General features: G+C 35.2%; 1 protein-coding gene across 2 annotated transcripts in view; it reads right to left on the bottom strand.

Annotated features, from left to right (window-relative positions):
- The window catches only part of ROCK2 (Rho-associated, coiled-coil containing protein kinase 2), a 168,918-nt gene that overhangs the window by 33,034 nt on the left and 117,003 nt on the right, over positions 1–18,881 (bottom strand). For both annotated transcript variants that reach the window (XM_011960893.1, XM_011960894.1), the window contains 12 exons: positions 15,890–16,034; positions 12,950–13,088; positions 10,737–10,828; positions 9,856–10,015; positions 6,765–6,825; positions 6,254–6,265; positions 4,884–4,963; positions 4,021–4,069; positions 3,375–3,510; positions 3,190–3,281; positions 2,706–2,952; positions 2,221–2,327 (listed from right to left, as the gene is read on the bottom strand). In XM_011960893.1, coding sequence (XP_011816283.1) covers positions 2,221–2,327; positions 2,706–2,952; positions 3,190–3,281; positions 3,375–3,510; positions 4,021–4,069; positions 4,884–4,963; positions 6,254–6,265; positions 6,765–6,825; positions 9,856–10,015; positions 10,737–10,828; positions 12,950–13,088; positions 15,890–16,034 — 1,320 coding nt within the window. The remainder of the gene's footprint in view (positions 1–2,220; positions 2,328–2,705; positions 2,953–3,189; positions 3,282–3,374; positions 3,511–4,020; positions 4,070–4,883; positions 4,964–6,253; positions 6,266–6,764; positions 6,826–9,855; positions 10,016–10,736; positions 10,829–12,949; positions 13,089–15,889; positions 16,035–18,881) is intronic.

Raw genomic sequence — 18,881 nt, 5'->3', positions numbered from 1 at the left:
CCCACAGTGCTGAGATTATAGGTGTGGGCCACGGTGCTTAGCCTTAAATCATTTTTTAACAGGCTTAATAAGAATGTTCAGTATGTTCCCTCCCATCTTCACTCAAACCTCTTAGAATAGTAATCTATATACTCTACTTCTCTATTTCCCACTGCACCCAACAGTCTACACCACCACTCTGCTGTTCCAAGATCTGTATCAAGATCACTTAATCTCAACAAAAAGACCAATGCTATTCTCAATATCAAATTCTAAAGACCTTTTTCAGTCTTATCTCATCTGAACTCACTGTCACCCTTAAAACCACCCCTTGGCATTGCCGACCTTGTACTTAGTTGGTTCTCTCCATTCTGCTTGCATCCTTCCTGTTGCTTCTGAGGCTTTCCCAGCTGTCCCTTAAATGTTGGTGATCTAAGCCCCAATGCTCCTTCCATTTTCTATATATACCCCAAAGGTTTTCTAATTCTTTGATTTCTATAGTTCACATCATGAGTATGATAAAGGTTTTTTTCTAAATAAAACCTTTCATACAAAAAATGATTTCTCAAACCACATAATCCACCAACAGAGTTATCTACTCTGGCCTAAAAAAAAAAAAAAAATTCACTACTTTACACAGTCTCTTCCCAGATGGGCTATTTCACTCACATGATTTCAGCTACTAACGTACTAATGACTCAAATATTTCTAACTTCTACTACTATAGCCTACTGCAGTGCAGACATTCTAATTTGGCTTTCCCATAGGTACCCTCAAACTTAAGAGGACTAAAGTGGGTTTGTCACTGTCTCTTCTAAATGAGCCATTTTTCCTTTATTCTTTATTAATAGCATCACTATATAACTGGTCACAACCTACAAATCTGAGACTCATCTTTGACTGCTACTCATGTGCCATATCTAATCAACTACTAAGTGCTGCCAAATATTCCTCTTCCAAATATTTCTGAGTCTTCCAATTTTTCCAACCTTTTAATGGCTATACTAAGTCTCCCATTATTCCTTATCTGCATTACTGAAAAAGTCTACTGACTGGTCTCTCTGTCTCTAGTCTTGTCCTCCTCAAATCTTTTCTCCACACAATACACAGTGATCTATCTTTAATGTACCTCTAATAAGATCATTCAATTTAAAGCCCTTAAGTGGCTAGCCCATTACTATATTCAAAATTTCTTAATAGAGTATTCACTATCTTGCATGACCTACCTCATGCAGAGCTCTGTAGCCTCACTCTGACCACTGAATTCCTCATGTCCTTACATAACAACCACATTGTGATCTTCAGGCCAATCTAACCTGATGTCTTTTTCTTTTTTAAGTTTCACTGGAACATAGCCACAGCCATTCCTTTATGAATCACAGCAGGGCTGAACAGTTGCAAGAGACCATATAACCCACAAAAGCTAAAATATTTACTATCTTGACTTTAAACAATTAAAGTTTGCTGACCCCCCATTCTATACTCCAGAAATATTGAACAGCTTTTATGTAAATAAACAAACAATGCCTTTTTAATTTTCCATCCTCTATGTCTTTGCTCATGCTGTTCTTCCTAACTTGGACTGTGCCTTTGCCCTTATCAACCTATCCTGCTGTCAGGTTAGGGATGCATCCCATACGCCCAATACATATATCCTGTCCATAAGTCTTATCATTCTGTTTCCCATACTGCATTAGAATTATCTTTGTGCTTTATTATTACTTTTAAACTTACCTATTCAACTGTGACATTATTCAAGGCAAGGACTGCATCCTGATATTTCTACCACATATAACACACTGAATATGTAGTTGAGTAAATAAATAAGTGAATGAAAATAAAACGCTAACTGCATAGACTCTAGAAATCATCCCTTTCTTAGAGTATTTTAAAGGAAAAACTTTTAAATGCCAAAAGTCACGGTGACTTTATATATATCATTTTTAAGGCATGTTATGAGTCAAAATTTGAGTTTTTCTTGAGTTCCTACAGAGATCCTCATTATCTACATTCCAGGATGGGTCCCCTTCCTTCGTGAGCAGCCAGCATGCTGAGGGCTGCTTGTATAGTGTTATGGTAAGCCTGCAGATACATCTCTTATCTACATATCAAGTCCAAATGGAAAGGAATCCACGAGCATGTGGAAATACTAGTTAGTGACTTCCCTTAGTTTAGAATAACTTTTCTAGCCTGAAAGTCTACTGTCAATTTTCTTATGCAAAAATACAAATCATGTTTTACCTTTTCCAAATCAGTAAATCTCTCCTGCAGTTGTCTCTTCTCCAGTTCTACTTTCGCTATTAAGATTTTGCCGTTCTTTAAATCTTCTTCTAGGCCAGATATTCTACCTAAAAATTTCAACGTTTTTAAAAACATTAAACACACAAAGTATATCCATTCAATTAAGAATAAAAAGTTTGCAAGCCACCTTCTATTTTGGAGCTGTTGTTTGTGAGCAGGAGTTTTATACTTGTTGGTATTGTGCTTTATAGTTAATTCAAATGGAATCCAATCTACTACCTGAGGAGTTTAATACTTAAAATCATACTATTTGAAATTAAATCTTTTGTTCATAAAATTTTGTATCAATGTATTTCTAATATTCTAACTTTAATAAGAGTAGTATACTCAGAAATGTCCTACTTCAGCACACTATCCATCATCTAAAGTTATTTTAAAAATAAGAATCATCAGAATTAATTCAAGTGCAACCACGACTTCAATACCTTGTAAATCATTAATTATCTCTGATCCATGGGTTCGATCCCTCCTTTCAGATTCTAGTGCTGACTGAAGATTGATAAATTCCTTTTCAAGTTTTAACTTGGCAGTCTCCAGCAGGCAGTTTTTATCTTGTAGATCTCTATTGTTAGATTCTAGCTGCTGAATCTGTTTTGAACTTTCTGCCTGGGTTTTCCTTAACCGGGCTGCAGTATCAGATTCTGTTCGCAGTAAAGCATTGGTTTCATCCAGCTGTTATTCCATTCAAAACCAAACAACAACAAACAAACACAGATGTATGTAATGAAAATAAGTCAATCTATTCCCCTATTAGAAACTATTTAAAATAAACAAAAACCTAAAAATATTTTCCAAATGATTTCTAAAATTAGAGGTAAAGGCCTTTTGCAACACTTAAATTAAAACTAATGTTACTGCACGGTTATAAATAAAACCTAGTATCTTCACTACAAATTGAGATCCACCTACTTGTCTCTGGAGTTGATTCACTTTCTCAGTGGATATTTGAGAGTTTTGATTTCTTTTTTTCAAATCTTCAAGTTGATCTTTTAAGCTGTTAACTACGATAAAAAGCATTTCAGTGGCAAGCTTAACATAACACACATACACACACTTAATTTTTTTCTTGATAATTAATATTCTACAACACAAACCATCATTTTCCAAATTTCGTTTCTTGTCTGCTTCATGATCAGCTTTCCTCTGATATTCTGCATTTTTGTGCTGAAGAAGCGCCTTTTCTCTTTCTAACTGTCTTAATGCTGATTCCACACTTTTCCTTAAGGTAATCTGAAATAATGCTTAAAGTTATTATCAAAAAAGTATGTATAAAAATAAAATCAAAACAAAAAATACTCGTTATTCCAAATAGATAAAAAAGATCTCAAAAAGGCTATCACTTTTTTGTTAAAACTGTAATAATGCTTTCCATGATTGTAAACTAGCATATACCACTCTTAAATCATAAAGACCATAAATATTTTGTTTACTATTCAAACTTCATGTAACTTTCCATGACTACTGAACTATTATTATTTAATACTTTGGCCTAAAATGTTATGAATAGCTTTTTTTCCCTTGAAATATCTACACATACTAAATTAACTCAAGTTTGCAAAAACATAATAGAATGAACCCTATTTATAACATGATTTCCCATAATTGAGTTCTATCCACCAATACTACAAGGTGGGTTTCAAGGTATGTATTACTATGGTACTAACAGAGCTCCTTAGGTAAGTCCAGACATCAAAGATTTTTACTAACGAAAATGTTAATAAAAAAGTGGGGCAACATTACCTCCTCTTCTAGCTCCTTTGCTGTTTTTTCTAGGCGAGTATTAACAGATCTAAAGAATTTCAAAATGAAACAGTAAATAACTTCTAATTTACAATAAAACATAGTCTATAAATTTAAAAGTAATTATATAATTACTGTGTAGCTCTCCCTTTTTTTTTTTTTTTGAGACGAAGTCTTGCTCTGTCACCCAGGCTAGAATGCAGTGGCGCAATCTTGGCTCACTACAATCTCTGCCTCCCAGGTTCAAGCGCCTGTCCTGCCTCAGCCTCCCAAGTAACTCCCTTGGCCTCCCAAAGTGTTGGGACTATAGGTGTGAGCCACTGTGCCCGGCCAGAGCTCTCCATTTCTTTGGTTTTTTTTGAGATGGAGTCTCATGCTGTCGCCCCAGGTGGAGTGCAGTGGTGCAATCTCAGCTTACTGCAACCTCCACCTCTCAGATTCAAGCGACTGTCCTGCCTCAGCCTCCCAAGTAGCTCCCTTGCCTTCCCAAAGTGTTGGGATTACAGGCATCAGCCACTGCGCCAGGCCATAGCTCTCCATTTCTTTCTTCTCTTTTTTTTGAGATGGAGTCTCACTTTGTCACCCAGGCTGGAGTGCAGTGGCATGATCTTGGCTCACTGCAACCTCTGCCTCCTGGGGTCAAGCAATTCTCTGCCTTGGCCTCCCAAGTAGCTGGGATTACAGGCGCCCGCCACCACGCCCAGCTAATTTTTGTATTTTTAGTAGAGACGGGATTTCACCATCTTGGCCAGGCTGGTCTTGAACTGACCTCGTGATCCATCCACCTTGGCCGCTCTCCTTTTTTCAGTAAATGTTTAAACTTAAATTTTATAAAGTAATAGTTAATTATCTACAAAACATACTTGCACTTCTGTTCCAGTTCCTCTTTGGCTTGTATCTCACTGCTAAGATGTTCTTCTAATGTATACAGTTTTTTCTGAATCTGTCAAAAAACAAGAAACTGTAATTACGTATTTTGGTCATATTTAAAGATGGGAGGCTTAAAGAAAATGATAAGTTTATTTTGTCTTTCCACTAAACATAACGTCCTATATAATGGTACAGTATTTGTATCTTCTTAATGTTACTTACATATGATAAACGGAAACATTTCCCCCATCTCTTGCTTTACACATGTATGTATGAACACACTTATGTAACCATGCATAAGAAGCTCTAACTTTGGCAGAATTGCTCTATGACAGAAAGTTTCAAATTCATTATAAAGAATACCACCTCTGATATCTTCTGCCGCTTTTCTATGAATTATTTGCTTGAAAATATTGTCATTATTTGTGCTAGTCAGATAAAAATGAACACATCTAAAACAAATATTCAGAGTATTCAACTGAATATGCTCAAAAATACATTACTGTGGAAAGTAAGAATATAAGCTCTTCTTTTATATCTTCCTATGTAATGCTGGTAATATTACTGTGGAGTAATCAATAACTTTTGAATAAATGATAGCTAATTAATTATAAGCCATCTCCTCAGTAGTGTTTCCTAGCCACGTAAGTCTTTAAACAAGCTAAAATTACCGAAACTATTAAATAATCCATTTCTGGAACATTATTTACTTTTTAAAGGATTTAACATTTTGAGCTCCTGTGGTGCCTTTGGTAAAATATCAGGTACTTTACAAATATTGTCTTGTTAATATTAACAACAATCCTACAAAGATGGTAGCATTGTATCTACTTGATAAAGAAAATGAAATTCAAAAAAGGTAAATAACCAGGCCAAGATAGCATAGCTAATAAGTGGCAGTGCCAAAAATCAATGCAGTTCTATTAGACTCCCATGGCAACATTCTTTCCATTATTCCTTCTAGTGATCAGGTTCTCCATGGTTTTAAACATTGCATCTATCTTAAGCAAAACTCTATTTTCCCTTAATAAAAATATACAGGCTAACGAACTAGTCAAGTTTAATTGCTTTTGGTTACTACTGCATTACAATAATTTGAGCATACCAGTTATTAGATGCTAATCAGAAATTCTTGCTGCCAGTTATATGCCCTTGATAAACAAAAACAAAATTACGTAATATATATTTTAAACAGAGCCACAGAACAATAATAAAAGAGATACTTGGTAGAAAAAAGGTTGTGAACTTCTCTCTTGGGTAATGTAGTACTCCAAAATGCTAGGTAGGATATGACTATATTTAAACATTGCGAGAGTGATGAGTTTTTCTCAGTTTTTCAATATATCTGACAACATCAACATACCTCTTGACTTTCCTATTTAAAACAAAACAGAAAACACATTAGAATATTAAAATGCTGGTTATATTCTGTAAAATTCCTAAAGCACAAACCATAACAAAATTATCCAACCTAATGCTTTAGTTTTCATAAGTTTGAAGAAAAAATGTTTAGCATCATCATTTATGTGTATGTGTATATACATGTATGATTTAGCTTTGCATTCATTTACAGATTATAGAAGTCAATTTTCTAAATGTTATTATAGTTGTTTACAAACTTATTCTATCACTTTTGGCACTCAACTGAGCCTGAAGCCATGTAAAAGTCATCTCTGTACTAGCCATCATGTCTTGAATAATGAAACTATTCACATAAATCAATCATTGCAATGCTATGTTAAACTGTATTACACAAGGAATGCCATCTCATGATTTCAAAAGAAGCATCAAATTAGCTTTTTAAAAACATGGGTATTACTAAAATATTTAAACATGCAACTAAAATAACTACAGCAGTAAAAATTTATACATACTTCATTTTTCCTTGATTGTATTGAATCATTTTCTCTACAAGATGGAGAGTCACTTAATAATCTACATGGAAGGGGGGAGAAAATAAATTCTTTCACATTTCATCTTAATCCATGTGCTATTTTATTCAAGTTATTCTCAGACTTAAATACCAAACATAGATTTCTCTCTTTTCACTTCAACATATTATTTATAAATGAAGTCATATTTTTCCCTCAAGACATCTGTATCATTTCCAATAGTTTAAAATACTAGGGCCAGGCGTTATGGCTCACACCTGTAATCCCAGCACTTTGGGAGGTCAAGGCGGGCAGATCACCTGAGGTCAGGAGTTCGAGACCAGTGTGACAAATATGGTGAAACCTTCTCTCTACTAAAAAAAAAATAATAATAATACAAAAATTAGCCGGGCGTGGTGGCAGACAGCTGTAGTACCAGCTACTCGGGAGGCTGAGGCATGATAATCGCTGGAACTTGGGAGGTGGAGGCTGCAATAAGCCAAGATCGCACCACTGCACTCCAGCCCGGGTGACGAAGTGAGACTCCATCTCACTCACTCAATCAATCAATCAAACGCTAAACTTTTCTTGCCTTTCCCTCTTACGGGATAACTAGTCTTTAACTTTGCACCAGACTCACTAAATGAAACTATACTTCCCACTTCTTCATCCTATTATCTCACTTTTCTTTCTTGTTTCAATCTGTCACCCAGGCTGGAGTATAGTGGTGCAATCACAGCCCCCTGCAGCCTCGAACTCCTAGGCTCAAGTAATCCTCCTGCCTCAGCATCCCAAGTAGCTAGGAGGACAGGCGCATGCCACTACACCTGGCTAATTTTTAAATTTTTTGTGGAGAAAGAGTCTTGCTATGTTGCCCAGGCTGGTCTTGAACTCCTGGCCTCAAGTGATCCGCTCACCTCAGCCTCCCAAACTGCTGGGATTACAGGCATGAGATGCCTGTAATAGTTACAGTTTCTATAACTATTTAATTCTTCTACACCATCTTCTAGAAAACGACCTCTCTCCTTTTTAAGGATAACATGACTTTATCTCCAGGTCTTATATAAATCATCACTTCTATTTTACTATCAATTTCTCTCAACTGGGTTCTTCCCTACTGCCTACACCATGCTTGTGTTTTTCCTGGCACTGATACCCTCATTTTGGTCAGCACAACAATAGTTTTTAGGGTGACCAACTCATCCTAGTTTGCCTGGATTTTTCCTGGTTTTGGCATGAAAGTCCCATGCCACATCCTAGGAAAACCCTCAGTCCTGGGCAAATTGCAATGGTTGGTTATTCTGATCATTACATACTACACACACGGATATACTACAAGTTTGTCAAAAATACGTTTCTCAAATATTCAGTGGCTTCCCAACGCCAGGCAGTCAAAAGCCCCTTAGCAGAGCACACAACAATCATCTGCTGATTATTCTTCCCCAAAACTTTTTTTTTTTTTTTTTTTTTTTGAGACGGAGTCTCGCTCTGTCACCCAGGCTGGAGTGCAATGGCGCAATCTCGGCTCACTGCAAGCTCTGCCTCCCAGGCTCCCGCCATTCTCCTGCCTCAGCCTCCCAAGTAGCTGGGACTATAGGCGCCCGCCACCTCGCCCTGCTAGTTTTTGTATTTTTTAGTAGAGACGGGGTTTCACCATGTTAGCCAGGATGGTCTCAAGCTCCTGACCTCGTGATCCGCCCACCTCGGCCTCCCAAAGTGCTGGGATTACAGGCTTGAGTCACCGCACCCAGCCTTTTTTTATTTCTATTTTTTTAAAAAAGACATGGTCTCACTCTGTCGCCCAGGCTGGAACAGCTCATTCCAACCTCGAACTCCTGGGCTCAAGTGATCCTCTCATCTCAGCCTCCAAGTATCTGGGATTATAGGCACAAACCACCATGTCTGGCTTTCTCTTTTCTTTTTTTTGTTGAGATGGAGTTTCGCTCTTGTTGCCGAGGCTGGCATGCAATGGCACAATCTCGGCTCAACCACAACCTCCACCTCCTGGGTTCAAGCGATTTTCCTGCCTCAACCTCCAGAGTAGCTGAGATTACAGGCATGTGTCACCATGCCCAGCTAATTTTGTATTTTTTAGTAGAGACAGGGTTTCTCCATGTTGGTCAGGCCGGTCTCAAACTCCTGACCTCATGTGATCTGCCTGTCTCAGCCTCCAAAGTGCTGGGATTACAGGCATGAGCCACTGTACCCAAGTTTTTTTTTTTTTCTTTTGTAAAGACAGGGTTCCACTTTGTTGCCTAGGCTGGTCTAGAACTCCTGGGCTCAACCATCCTCCCACCTCAGCCTCCCAAAGTGCTAGGATTACATGTGTGAATCACCACACCCGGCCTCAACATCTTTTCTAATCTTACATCCAATACTCACTTCAGTTAACCAATATTTATTGAATGATCTTGTGTCAGACTCTCTGCTAGATGCAGAGATTACAGTCAAGAAAACCACGTAGTCTCATCAAGTCCTCTAAACAGTCATGATATAGTAGCACCTGCTTTATGTTTGAGTGCCACCGGACTCAGTGTGAGTGCTCTGCTCCCAATGTATGCTCACATTCCCAACATTTGCTTCCACTATTCAACACCTCACAACTGTCCCCTAATCTCCCCATATTTCAGCCACTCAAAACTTCTTCTTGTTAGACTTGGCTAAAATGCTGCCTCTTCCCAGAGATCTGACCTGACTTCTCCCTACTCCCACCCAAAAGAGATGATTTCTATTTTTCTTCTGAACCATCCCAGATTGTCTTAGCATCTTTCTTAAGGCAACTGTCACATTTTACCCTTCTTTATGACTACATAATTCTCTTATATCCTTCATGAGATGACAAGCTTCTTCAAAAATAGGTATCTGCTTTTACTCTATATCCCCAAAAGAATGTAAAATGGTGTCTTGAAATAACTTATAAATGAATAACATATACCATTCAGAAATAATAAAATAAAATTAAGAATTCTTCTGATGATAGTTCTTTTGGAAAAAAATTAGCACTTTATCTTCTGTAATTCAGTCTCAAAATAAGACATCATCTTCTAGCGAGATTCTAAAAACAGTAAATATTAATGGATGATAAACTACATACAAATTCTCTCTGTAGTAGGTAAACCCTATGAAAGGCAGCTGATTTCCAACAAAAGCTTTAGGAATTGGGAAGGTTTCTACATCTCCTTTGTCATCTTCAATGTCATCGAAATTGCTGCTGTCTATGTCACTGCTGAGTTCAGGTACTACAGGAGCTGCCGCTATTAAAAGAAAATAAATAAATTATTTCACTCACAATCAAAATATATAAACCATCCTATTTTATTATGACATATTATTTATTATTTAATTACACTATATAAATTTGTAGCAATGCATTTTCCATTTTGTCGATTCACAGAATTAAAATTTTGTAATTTAATGCTATATTAGATCAGTTTTAAATACAGATTAATCCATTAAACAAGGAAAGCAACATATTATTCTAGTTGTTAAAAATTACAAGCAGCAATAATTTGCACAGAATTTAGAGATCTCAATTTTCTACATTCTCAAAACAGAAATATTTCTTACCCTTAAAATGAATCAATGTCATATATACATAGTAAAAATAAGACACTACGCTTACCACAGTATTTAACAGAGTATGGTCTCCATAAATAATTGTTGATTTGTCAAATCAAACACATTTAAATTAAAGGATTATATTCCCTTGATTCTGAAAATTATTGAGATCTACAAAGCTTAACTTAGCAAATTAAGAAATGTATAAAAGTGTTGAGAAATACTGCTAACAGTTTGCAAATATATTGAGGAATATTGTTATAAATACTGCCACAGAACAAATTTGAAATGAAATTTCTCAATTTAAAAATGAGTTAGCATTAAGTGTTATCAAACATGCTTGTTATTTCAAAAAAGGAATCAAATTATGAGTTTCAGAATGTGATGGAATGAAAATATTCAGGTTTATTGACTTACTTTCTCTTATGTTATCCCAATGCCACTGATCATTCTTAAAGAAAGGATGTTGTCTGATTTCTTCTACCCCATTTCTCCCAAGTCGTACCTCCCTAAATAATGCAGTTAAAGATTGTATTATTTAAAAATTGTAAAATAAAAAGATTAACTCTACATCAATAGTTTAACCAAAATAAAGATCTCAAGTAAATTTGAGATGTTTGTATTAAAAGCTTCAGCTTAAATGTTTCTCAAAAATAAGCAATCCCATGTTACAGTATGAGATCTCTTTAGATAGATTTAAAAAACTGTAATGCATAATAAATGTCATGAAAAGTAAAATGTTTCTGTCTATAGTTTGCATCAAACAAAAGTACGTAAGACTATCAAGTAAAAAAATTCACCTGCATGTGCCACGACTGAATGACAATAACTTCAGGATATAAAGAGACACAGGTCTAACTTCTGGCAGAGAAGAGTTATTCAAAACTTCTCTAATAGAAATATTATTTTCAAAATCTCTCCCTTTCCTAAAAAGAATTCATATATTATGTTTGAAGCTATCCACATTTATTCTGGTAAATTACATCTCTACATGTATATTAAAGTTATCATTCTGCATATATGAAAAGTGTTACAAAGAATTTCATTCTTTGAACTTTTGAGTCTTCAATGAAGAGTGTATGGAAATCGCATCTGTGTTATACAAGGCCCTGGAGCTATGTTTATCATAAATAGGAAAACTGTAGACCTTAAGGGGAAGTGCTCCTAGCCATATTTATGGCATTAACTTATTTTCAAAATATCAGTTTTCCACCTATAATCATTCCTTAGATTGCACACCCCTGCCCCATAACTACTATTTTAAATATTTCATAACACTCCTTTCATTAACATAAAACAGGTGCACCCTGTTGTACAATTTATCATCCACCACAAATTACGACCATCCCTACCAATCCTGCTCAGTGCCCACATCAAACATACAGGCTGTGTTCTTCTTCCACCCTATCCTCTAGAAAGAGGCATCTCTCCTTCTTTTCAAAGATAACATCTCCTCATCTCCCAGGTCTTAATACATAAATCGTGATTTCCATTTTACTTTGAGTTTATGAGCACTGACTGCTCATCAACCATGTAATTAACAGGTATTAAAGTTTTATTCTACAAATGATTGACAAATAAAAATAATTATCCTCTTTGATAAAAAAAGAAAAAACATTTTATAATGTTCAGTTTGATGAAAGGAAAACAATTTGGTTAATGGAAATACATATTGATGTAACTCATCTGGGGATCAATTTTGTAACATCACTTAATTTTAAAATGTGTATCCCAGAATTCTACCTTTAAGATTTTATCCTATAAAAAGTATACAGAGATGAATGTGTGAGGATAGTCACTGCAGTAATGCTTGTAACAAATTAATAAACAACAAGATGTGCTGAGGAATCTTAGCATATTAGAGCTAGAAATGCCCTTAATTATGTAATTTGAGCCCACTGTTTTATGGATGAGTAAAATTATTTCCCAAAAAAGTAAAAATAATTTCCCCAAGATCACAAAGCTGATGTGTAAGTTTGAACAAGGGTGTGACCATCCTCTTGTATATGTTGGTCCTTTGATGGGATGACTCCCATCACAAATATAAAATGGGACATTAGAAAGAAATGGAATGGAGTGAACAAGGAAGACAAATCAAAGAGTTTTCTAGCTTCTTTTTTCGGGGCAGGTTTTCACACCTTTGTTCATCTATTTTGTTTTTAAAAGTACAGAATTTCCAGGATAGTCTTGCTCATATTCAAATGCAAATTAAAAAGGGTTGGGAAGGAAGCACTCCCAAGTCTAACACAAATAGTTTTTAAGATTATAACCTGCTGAGTATTTATCTACACGAAATACTCTCAAAAGTTATATAAGAGTAACATGGATTAACCAGCTTGGAGGAACAATACAAAAGTTTTCTTTCAAATCCATTGTTTTACCAAGTTCTATTTTTTCCTTTTTAGACATGAGGGTTAAGGTTAGAGTTTGATTACAACTGGGCTGTACACACATAACAACGAGGTAGCCCAACACCAAGCTTAGTAGAAGGAAAAGGCTAACCCAGAATTAGATGCTACTTGGGTAATGAGAGGCAGATTGATTTCATATGTTAATAAGCTAGGTCTGCTTTTATTTCTACAAATTTAACATAAAAGGGCTTCTCTACAAACAAATTCAATGTACATTACCTATCTGTTAAGAAAGCACAGATGAGATTTTTCGCATGTTTGGAAATTTCTGCATCTTCAGGGAAACACAGTGAATTCTTATGATCCATAATTTTGCTATATGTTCCTACAAGTGAATCCGCATAAAATGGAGTATCCCCTAAATTTCAAGAAAGAAGATACTGAGTGTAACAGAGAATGCAAAGGAAATACTTTTCACCTAATATTTAAGTATGTTAAGTTTAAATTTGTCACATGCAGTAAAGAACAAATATTCCATGGGCACAGAGTCCCAGTCAAAACAACAGACATATTGTTATATTCTAAAACAAAGAATGTATTTAAATTGTAACACCACCAATGACCCCACATCCCTTAAAAGCAAAATAAAATCAATAATAACTCCAGAATGTGTTGAGATTTTTTTTTAACGTAAGAAAGGAAATGTTTTACTGAATAGTGCAAGAGAAAGATTTCCTGTGTGGGGTCAGATCAGTCAGAGTCCTTTAATGCTTGGGCTGGATCAGCATTTTGAAATCACTCTGTAGAGCTACGTTATACACCACAGTTGCCACTAGCTACAGGTGGCCATTTAAAGTTAAAATGAATTACATAAAATGAAGAACACAATCCCTAGTTATACTAGCCACATTTTAAGTCGTGATGTAACCAATGGTTACCACTCTGGACAGCACAGATTTAAATCATTTACATCACGATAGGCCAGACAGGGCTGCTCCAAGAGTTAAACCAGCTCTATTATTTTACATAAGAGGAAGTCAGGCCCAAAGAGACAGACTGTGACCAGCTTAAAATGACATGTAGCTAGAGTTGAAAGAGGGCAGAAATGGTATCCCCACGCAGTGTTCTTACTAATGACTGTGATAGATGTACTGAAGCAAGTATAAAGACAGAAAATGTTGAAGGCACCATTTTGGCCAGTACTTGTGGCTAAAGCCACAAGTGTTACAGGCTCTGCGAGTACACTTACACTACAAGGAACTTTAATGAAAACCTGACTTTCCCAAATCAGCCAATCCAAAACTTCAAAAAATGTCTTCAGGTAGTTATTTTTTGTTTGTGTTCAAAGAAAGGTAGAGGGGAGCTTTGAATTCAAGATTTTATTTTTTATTTTTTAATTTACTTTTTAACTTTTACTGTATTTTTTAACTTTATGTTAAAAATTTTGTATTTATTTTAATTTTACTCTTTTATTATTACTTTTTTAGACACAGTATCTCATATGTTGCCCAGGCTGGCCTTGAACTCCTGGGCTCAAGTAATCCTCCTGCCTCAGGCTCCTGAAGAGCTCAGCTAGCACCACTCAGCCTGGCAGTCGTGAGAATTTAAATGGCCTCTTCATCAAATAAGCCAAATTACTTACTCTAAAGTACCTTATTTTGTAAATCCCTAGGAAAGCGTGTCTAGGCCAAAAAGAGAATATATTCTATTTTCAAAAGATTACAAGACACAACCTAGGCCAGAGGTGGGAGAATAGACAGCTACATGGGACCATAAAATGTGTACAAACAGACTCACTTTGAAAGGCCCAAAATAAAGTAGGTCATACTATGACACGAAACAAAGCATAACAAGATCAATGCTACATACACAAGACAGTCATCAAGAGAACGCAATTTATGCCACAAAAAAGTTCAACAGTAATTATTTAAACTTGTAATTTATCAAAAATTTCTGATTTTTTAGCAATAACCATAGTCTTTTATCATACAGGCTTTACACTACCATTTCTTTTAGGCTCACCTTTCAGAAAACATATTCTCTAATTCTAAAAAGTATATTTTAACTCTAATTCCATATTATGTTATTAGCCTTGATATACTTGCCTTGGAAAGTGGATTTAACTACATTTTCAATCCTCATCCCCATGCCACATCACTGGCTTCCTTAGCCCAAAGATATTAATATTTTTATGACCCGAATACTAAGAAATGGGAAACCTTAGGAATGAAATCTATGATGTAAAGAAAGTTTTGAAATACTTCAGCCTTTCAAATTTTGATTTGGTCATAAAAAAGAAGAAATAACTAAATTTGTCTCTGAGTTTTCTAAAATTGCAATGTTATTATAAAATATATTTATCTTGATAATCAAATGGTAAACACTATAATTTATTTCACGAGAATTACAAACAAAATATATATGCAAGTAGTAAATGGAAGGAATACAGTTGTTTACGAAATCAATTATGTAATCACATAAACTAAAGAGATTTTTACTTTACTATTATTGGGACAAATATTAAGTCTTATATTGAACCACTGTAACAAATATGATTGATCAAGAAAATCTTAGAGGGCTAGGTGTGGTGGTTCATGCCTAAAATCTCAGCACTTTGGGAGGTTGAGGTGGGAGGAACACTTGAGGTCAGGAGTTTGAAACTAGCCTGGGCAACATGATGAGACCACTCTCTACAAACAATGAAAAAAATCAGTGGGTTTAGTGGCATGTGCCTGTAATTCTAGCTACTCAGGAGGCAAAATGGGATGATCACTTGAGCCTAGGAGGTCAAGGTTGTAGTAAGCTGCGTTCATGCCACTGCACTCCAGCCTGGGCAACAGAGCGAGACCCTGCCTCAGAAAAAAAAGAAAAAAAAAAAAGAAGGAAAATCTTAGAATGAAGGCCCACTGAAGTTGTAAACTTGCTTCTTGTTCTAATATTTTCTTAATTCAAAAATGTCTAGTGAAGAAATATTTCCTGGTGATATATTTTTAATTCTTTTTACATTCTACTTATTCCATTTAATCACCATGCCAGTATCCGGCTTGGTATTAATTTTCCAATTAACAGTCTGCCCTATCAGATACTACTAATTCAAAGTTTCCAGAAATCCAATTCTTCCCTACAACAAAGGCAATTAATTTCCTTATATTCTCAAATTCTTGACTGAAATAAAGTATTGTAACAAGTGTTTTGAAAAAAGTTAAAATATTTACTTACCCACTAGCATCTCAAAAAGGAAAACACCTACAGACCACCAATCACATTCTCGCCCATAGTAACCATCACCCCCTTGTGATTTCAGAACCTCAGGTGATATATAATCAGGTGTTCCAACTGCTGTATCACAATGTACCATGCCTGTCTGCATAAACAGGAGAGATAAAGAAAAAGCAGATCAGTGTAAAAACACACACTTATAAATGCAATGAATCCATTTATTACTAGATCAGTGATAACATATTGCTACCAACAGAACTTCTCTACTGACATGACTTTGGGATACAGAGAATAAATACATTGGAAAATGCATTAAAATGCCTCAATTATGGGAGATAAGAATAAACTGTGAACTCTAAAATACAGGAGGCTTCCTCAACAAAAGAAGAAAAGGGTGGTAAAATGGAGATTCCAGACAAATCAACAACTTTTCTTTTTCTTATTTTTTACACTATAAAGTAGTTGTAAAGTTAGTACAAAATGTGGTCTTAAGGACGCTGACCTAGAAAAAAGAATCATTAGAGAAAGGAAGCTTTCATATTTCCAGAATAAACTGAAACAATTAAGATAACAAAGGGCCCCAGTTTGGAGGCTGAATAAAGAATTGGCTCTTACATTACCAAGAAAAAAAACAAAGAAATAGATCAAATGTTTAAATTAGAAGATCTCAGAAGTGTGAAAACTATACTTCCAGGCTATATATTTAGAAATATGCAGCTGTGGTATCAATATATTTGGCAAGATGATTTTTAAAAACCACTTATCTGTGTTTAGTTTCAATAGGTAATAAAATAATCCCTCCCTGATATCTTTTTGACAAGTACAATAACCATTATGGGGTGGGTGTGTCTGCATGCTGCAAAATTAAATGACTAGAGAAGTACAGTGCTAAATGGTGTTTCTTTACCTCTAGAAACACCATTTCTAGAGCTCTGTCCAACTTGCAATGATTTGAGAGATTAAGTGCCCTTTATTTCCTTGACCTGCCCAGTAAAGAATGTGTTGCCCACATTCCTCATAAGGAAGCTATACAAACTACCTAATACTGAGTATTATGGCTACCTTGAGAAAAGGAGGTTGAACACATTTTGTAAACCTAATTCATGTAACTTTATATAAAACATGTTATAGAAAAAAATCTTTTCATTCATTCTCAAATTGACAGAACTAACTAAATGGCTTTATTTTCCCACATATATAGAAAATAGAGAATAAAAGCTATTTTAGTTTGAATAGAAATTTAAAAATAAATTTTATGGAAATAATTGAGCAAACCTTGGGAGTAACACTGTGTGTGGATTACTACGAAGGACAAATGATGAACAAGACAGTGCCTGACTTCAAAAGGCAGGGTATACAATTAATTTTTATCATGGACTGTCCTATAGTCTAGACTTCTGTTGGGGGAAAAAATTAACAGAGGCTTATTAGGTTAAACAAAATTTCCTGATTTCACATACATCCACAGAAATCAGGTTTTTAAAAAATTATATGAGACTTAGCTACTAAAACCAACTCACCGGAGACACACACACACACAAACACAAACACACACATGCAACCAAAGGAAGAATTACTTAGCATCAAAAGTTCAGAGGAAGGAGAAGAAAGGGCAAGATAAGAAAGAATTGGCATAAAGTCAGGCTGTAAAGGATGGATAAGTTAGGGTTTAAAGGAGACAGGGTGGTATGACAGGTTAGATAGAAAAAAAGAGCATAAAGAAACAGGAACCACCTGGTATAAACATGTTTAAGAAATGCAGTGAAATTCAAATCAACTAAACGTAAAGTTCCACACAATGAATATTGGAAGGATAAGCTGCCTATCAGTGTAAATAACCACTTGCAGAATAAATACTTGGGTAGGACTAAATATGTTTTTGGTTATAAACTATTATATTCTATATAGTAATAGTAATTACTAACAGTAAACTATATTCGCATACTAAACTATGTGAATAACACTCTGCTTTTGGAAAATTAATGTTCTAATCATGATTTTTGGCTAGCATACTGAAGTTTTTAAAACAAACATTTGAAAATGATATTTAAAAATATTTTAAAAGTGTGTTATGTGGAAGCTCTCAAATTATATGAATATGAAATCTACATTTGTAACAAGTCTCTAACCCTGTTCAAATGAACTGTGAGAAGGATAAGTAAAAAACTAAAGAGATTGGTTTACCAACAGTGGGTGGGTGGTCAAAGGAGGGAAAGAAGGGAGTAATGGGAACAGGGTATGGGAATATGGAGCAAGTGACTCTTCTCTGAGCATACATTTTGTATAGCTCTATCTTCTAAAACCAGAGGAAACTTCATGTGTCAAAAAAAATAATTAAACATTAAAACCAATCAGGATGTGGGGGGAACTCTAAATGGAATACAAAAAAATAAGAAATGAACCTGTTTTATAAATAAATAACCTAACCACATTAGAGAAGGCAGAAAGAAACAAACTAAACTAACTAACTCTGGAAAATAACATCTTAACAGGATATTGTAAGACTAATTAAAAAGAGAAGAATACAAAAGTAATATATTTTGGTGAGCAAATAGGGGTAAGGACTGGCAATTCTGAAATAATTTTATGTGTATACTAGGGTTGAACTGGTAAGTAAACATATTGCAGATGAGAGCCAAGAGTTTTACTGTTCACGAGAGAAATTACAAAAAAGAAAGGAGGGAGACTAGAATAAATCTAGTGGTGCTGGACTTGAATCAGAGTTAGCAGTATGAGCTCCTAACTTTTAATATGCTATATATACAGACATACACAAAATTAGATATAAACGTGTGTACATGTGGTTTATGGTTTAGTACATTTAGTATATACAACATATACCCCCTAACTGAAGCAATGAGCACATCTAGCACCCAATTGTTGATTTATAAATACCATTCTTTTTTTTTTTTGAGACGGAGTCTCGCTCTGTCGCCCAGGCTGGAGTGCAGTGGCCGGATCTCAGCTCACTGCAAGCTCCGCCTCCCGGGTT

This window comes from Colobus angolensis, unplaced genomic scaffold (genome assembly GCF_000951035.1).
Source record: "Colobus angolensis palliatus isolate OR3802 unplaced genomic scaffold, Cang.pa_1.0 Scaffold53, whole genome shotgun sequence".
Taxonomy (NCBI): domain Eukaryota; kingdom Metazoa; phylum Chordata; class Mammalia; order Primates; family Cercopithecidae; genus Colobus; species Colobus angolensis.
Note: the sequence above shows the minus strand (reverse complement) of the source record. Positions and strands in the feature narration are given on the sequence as shown.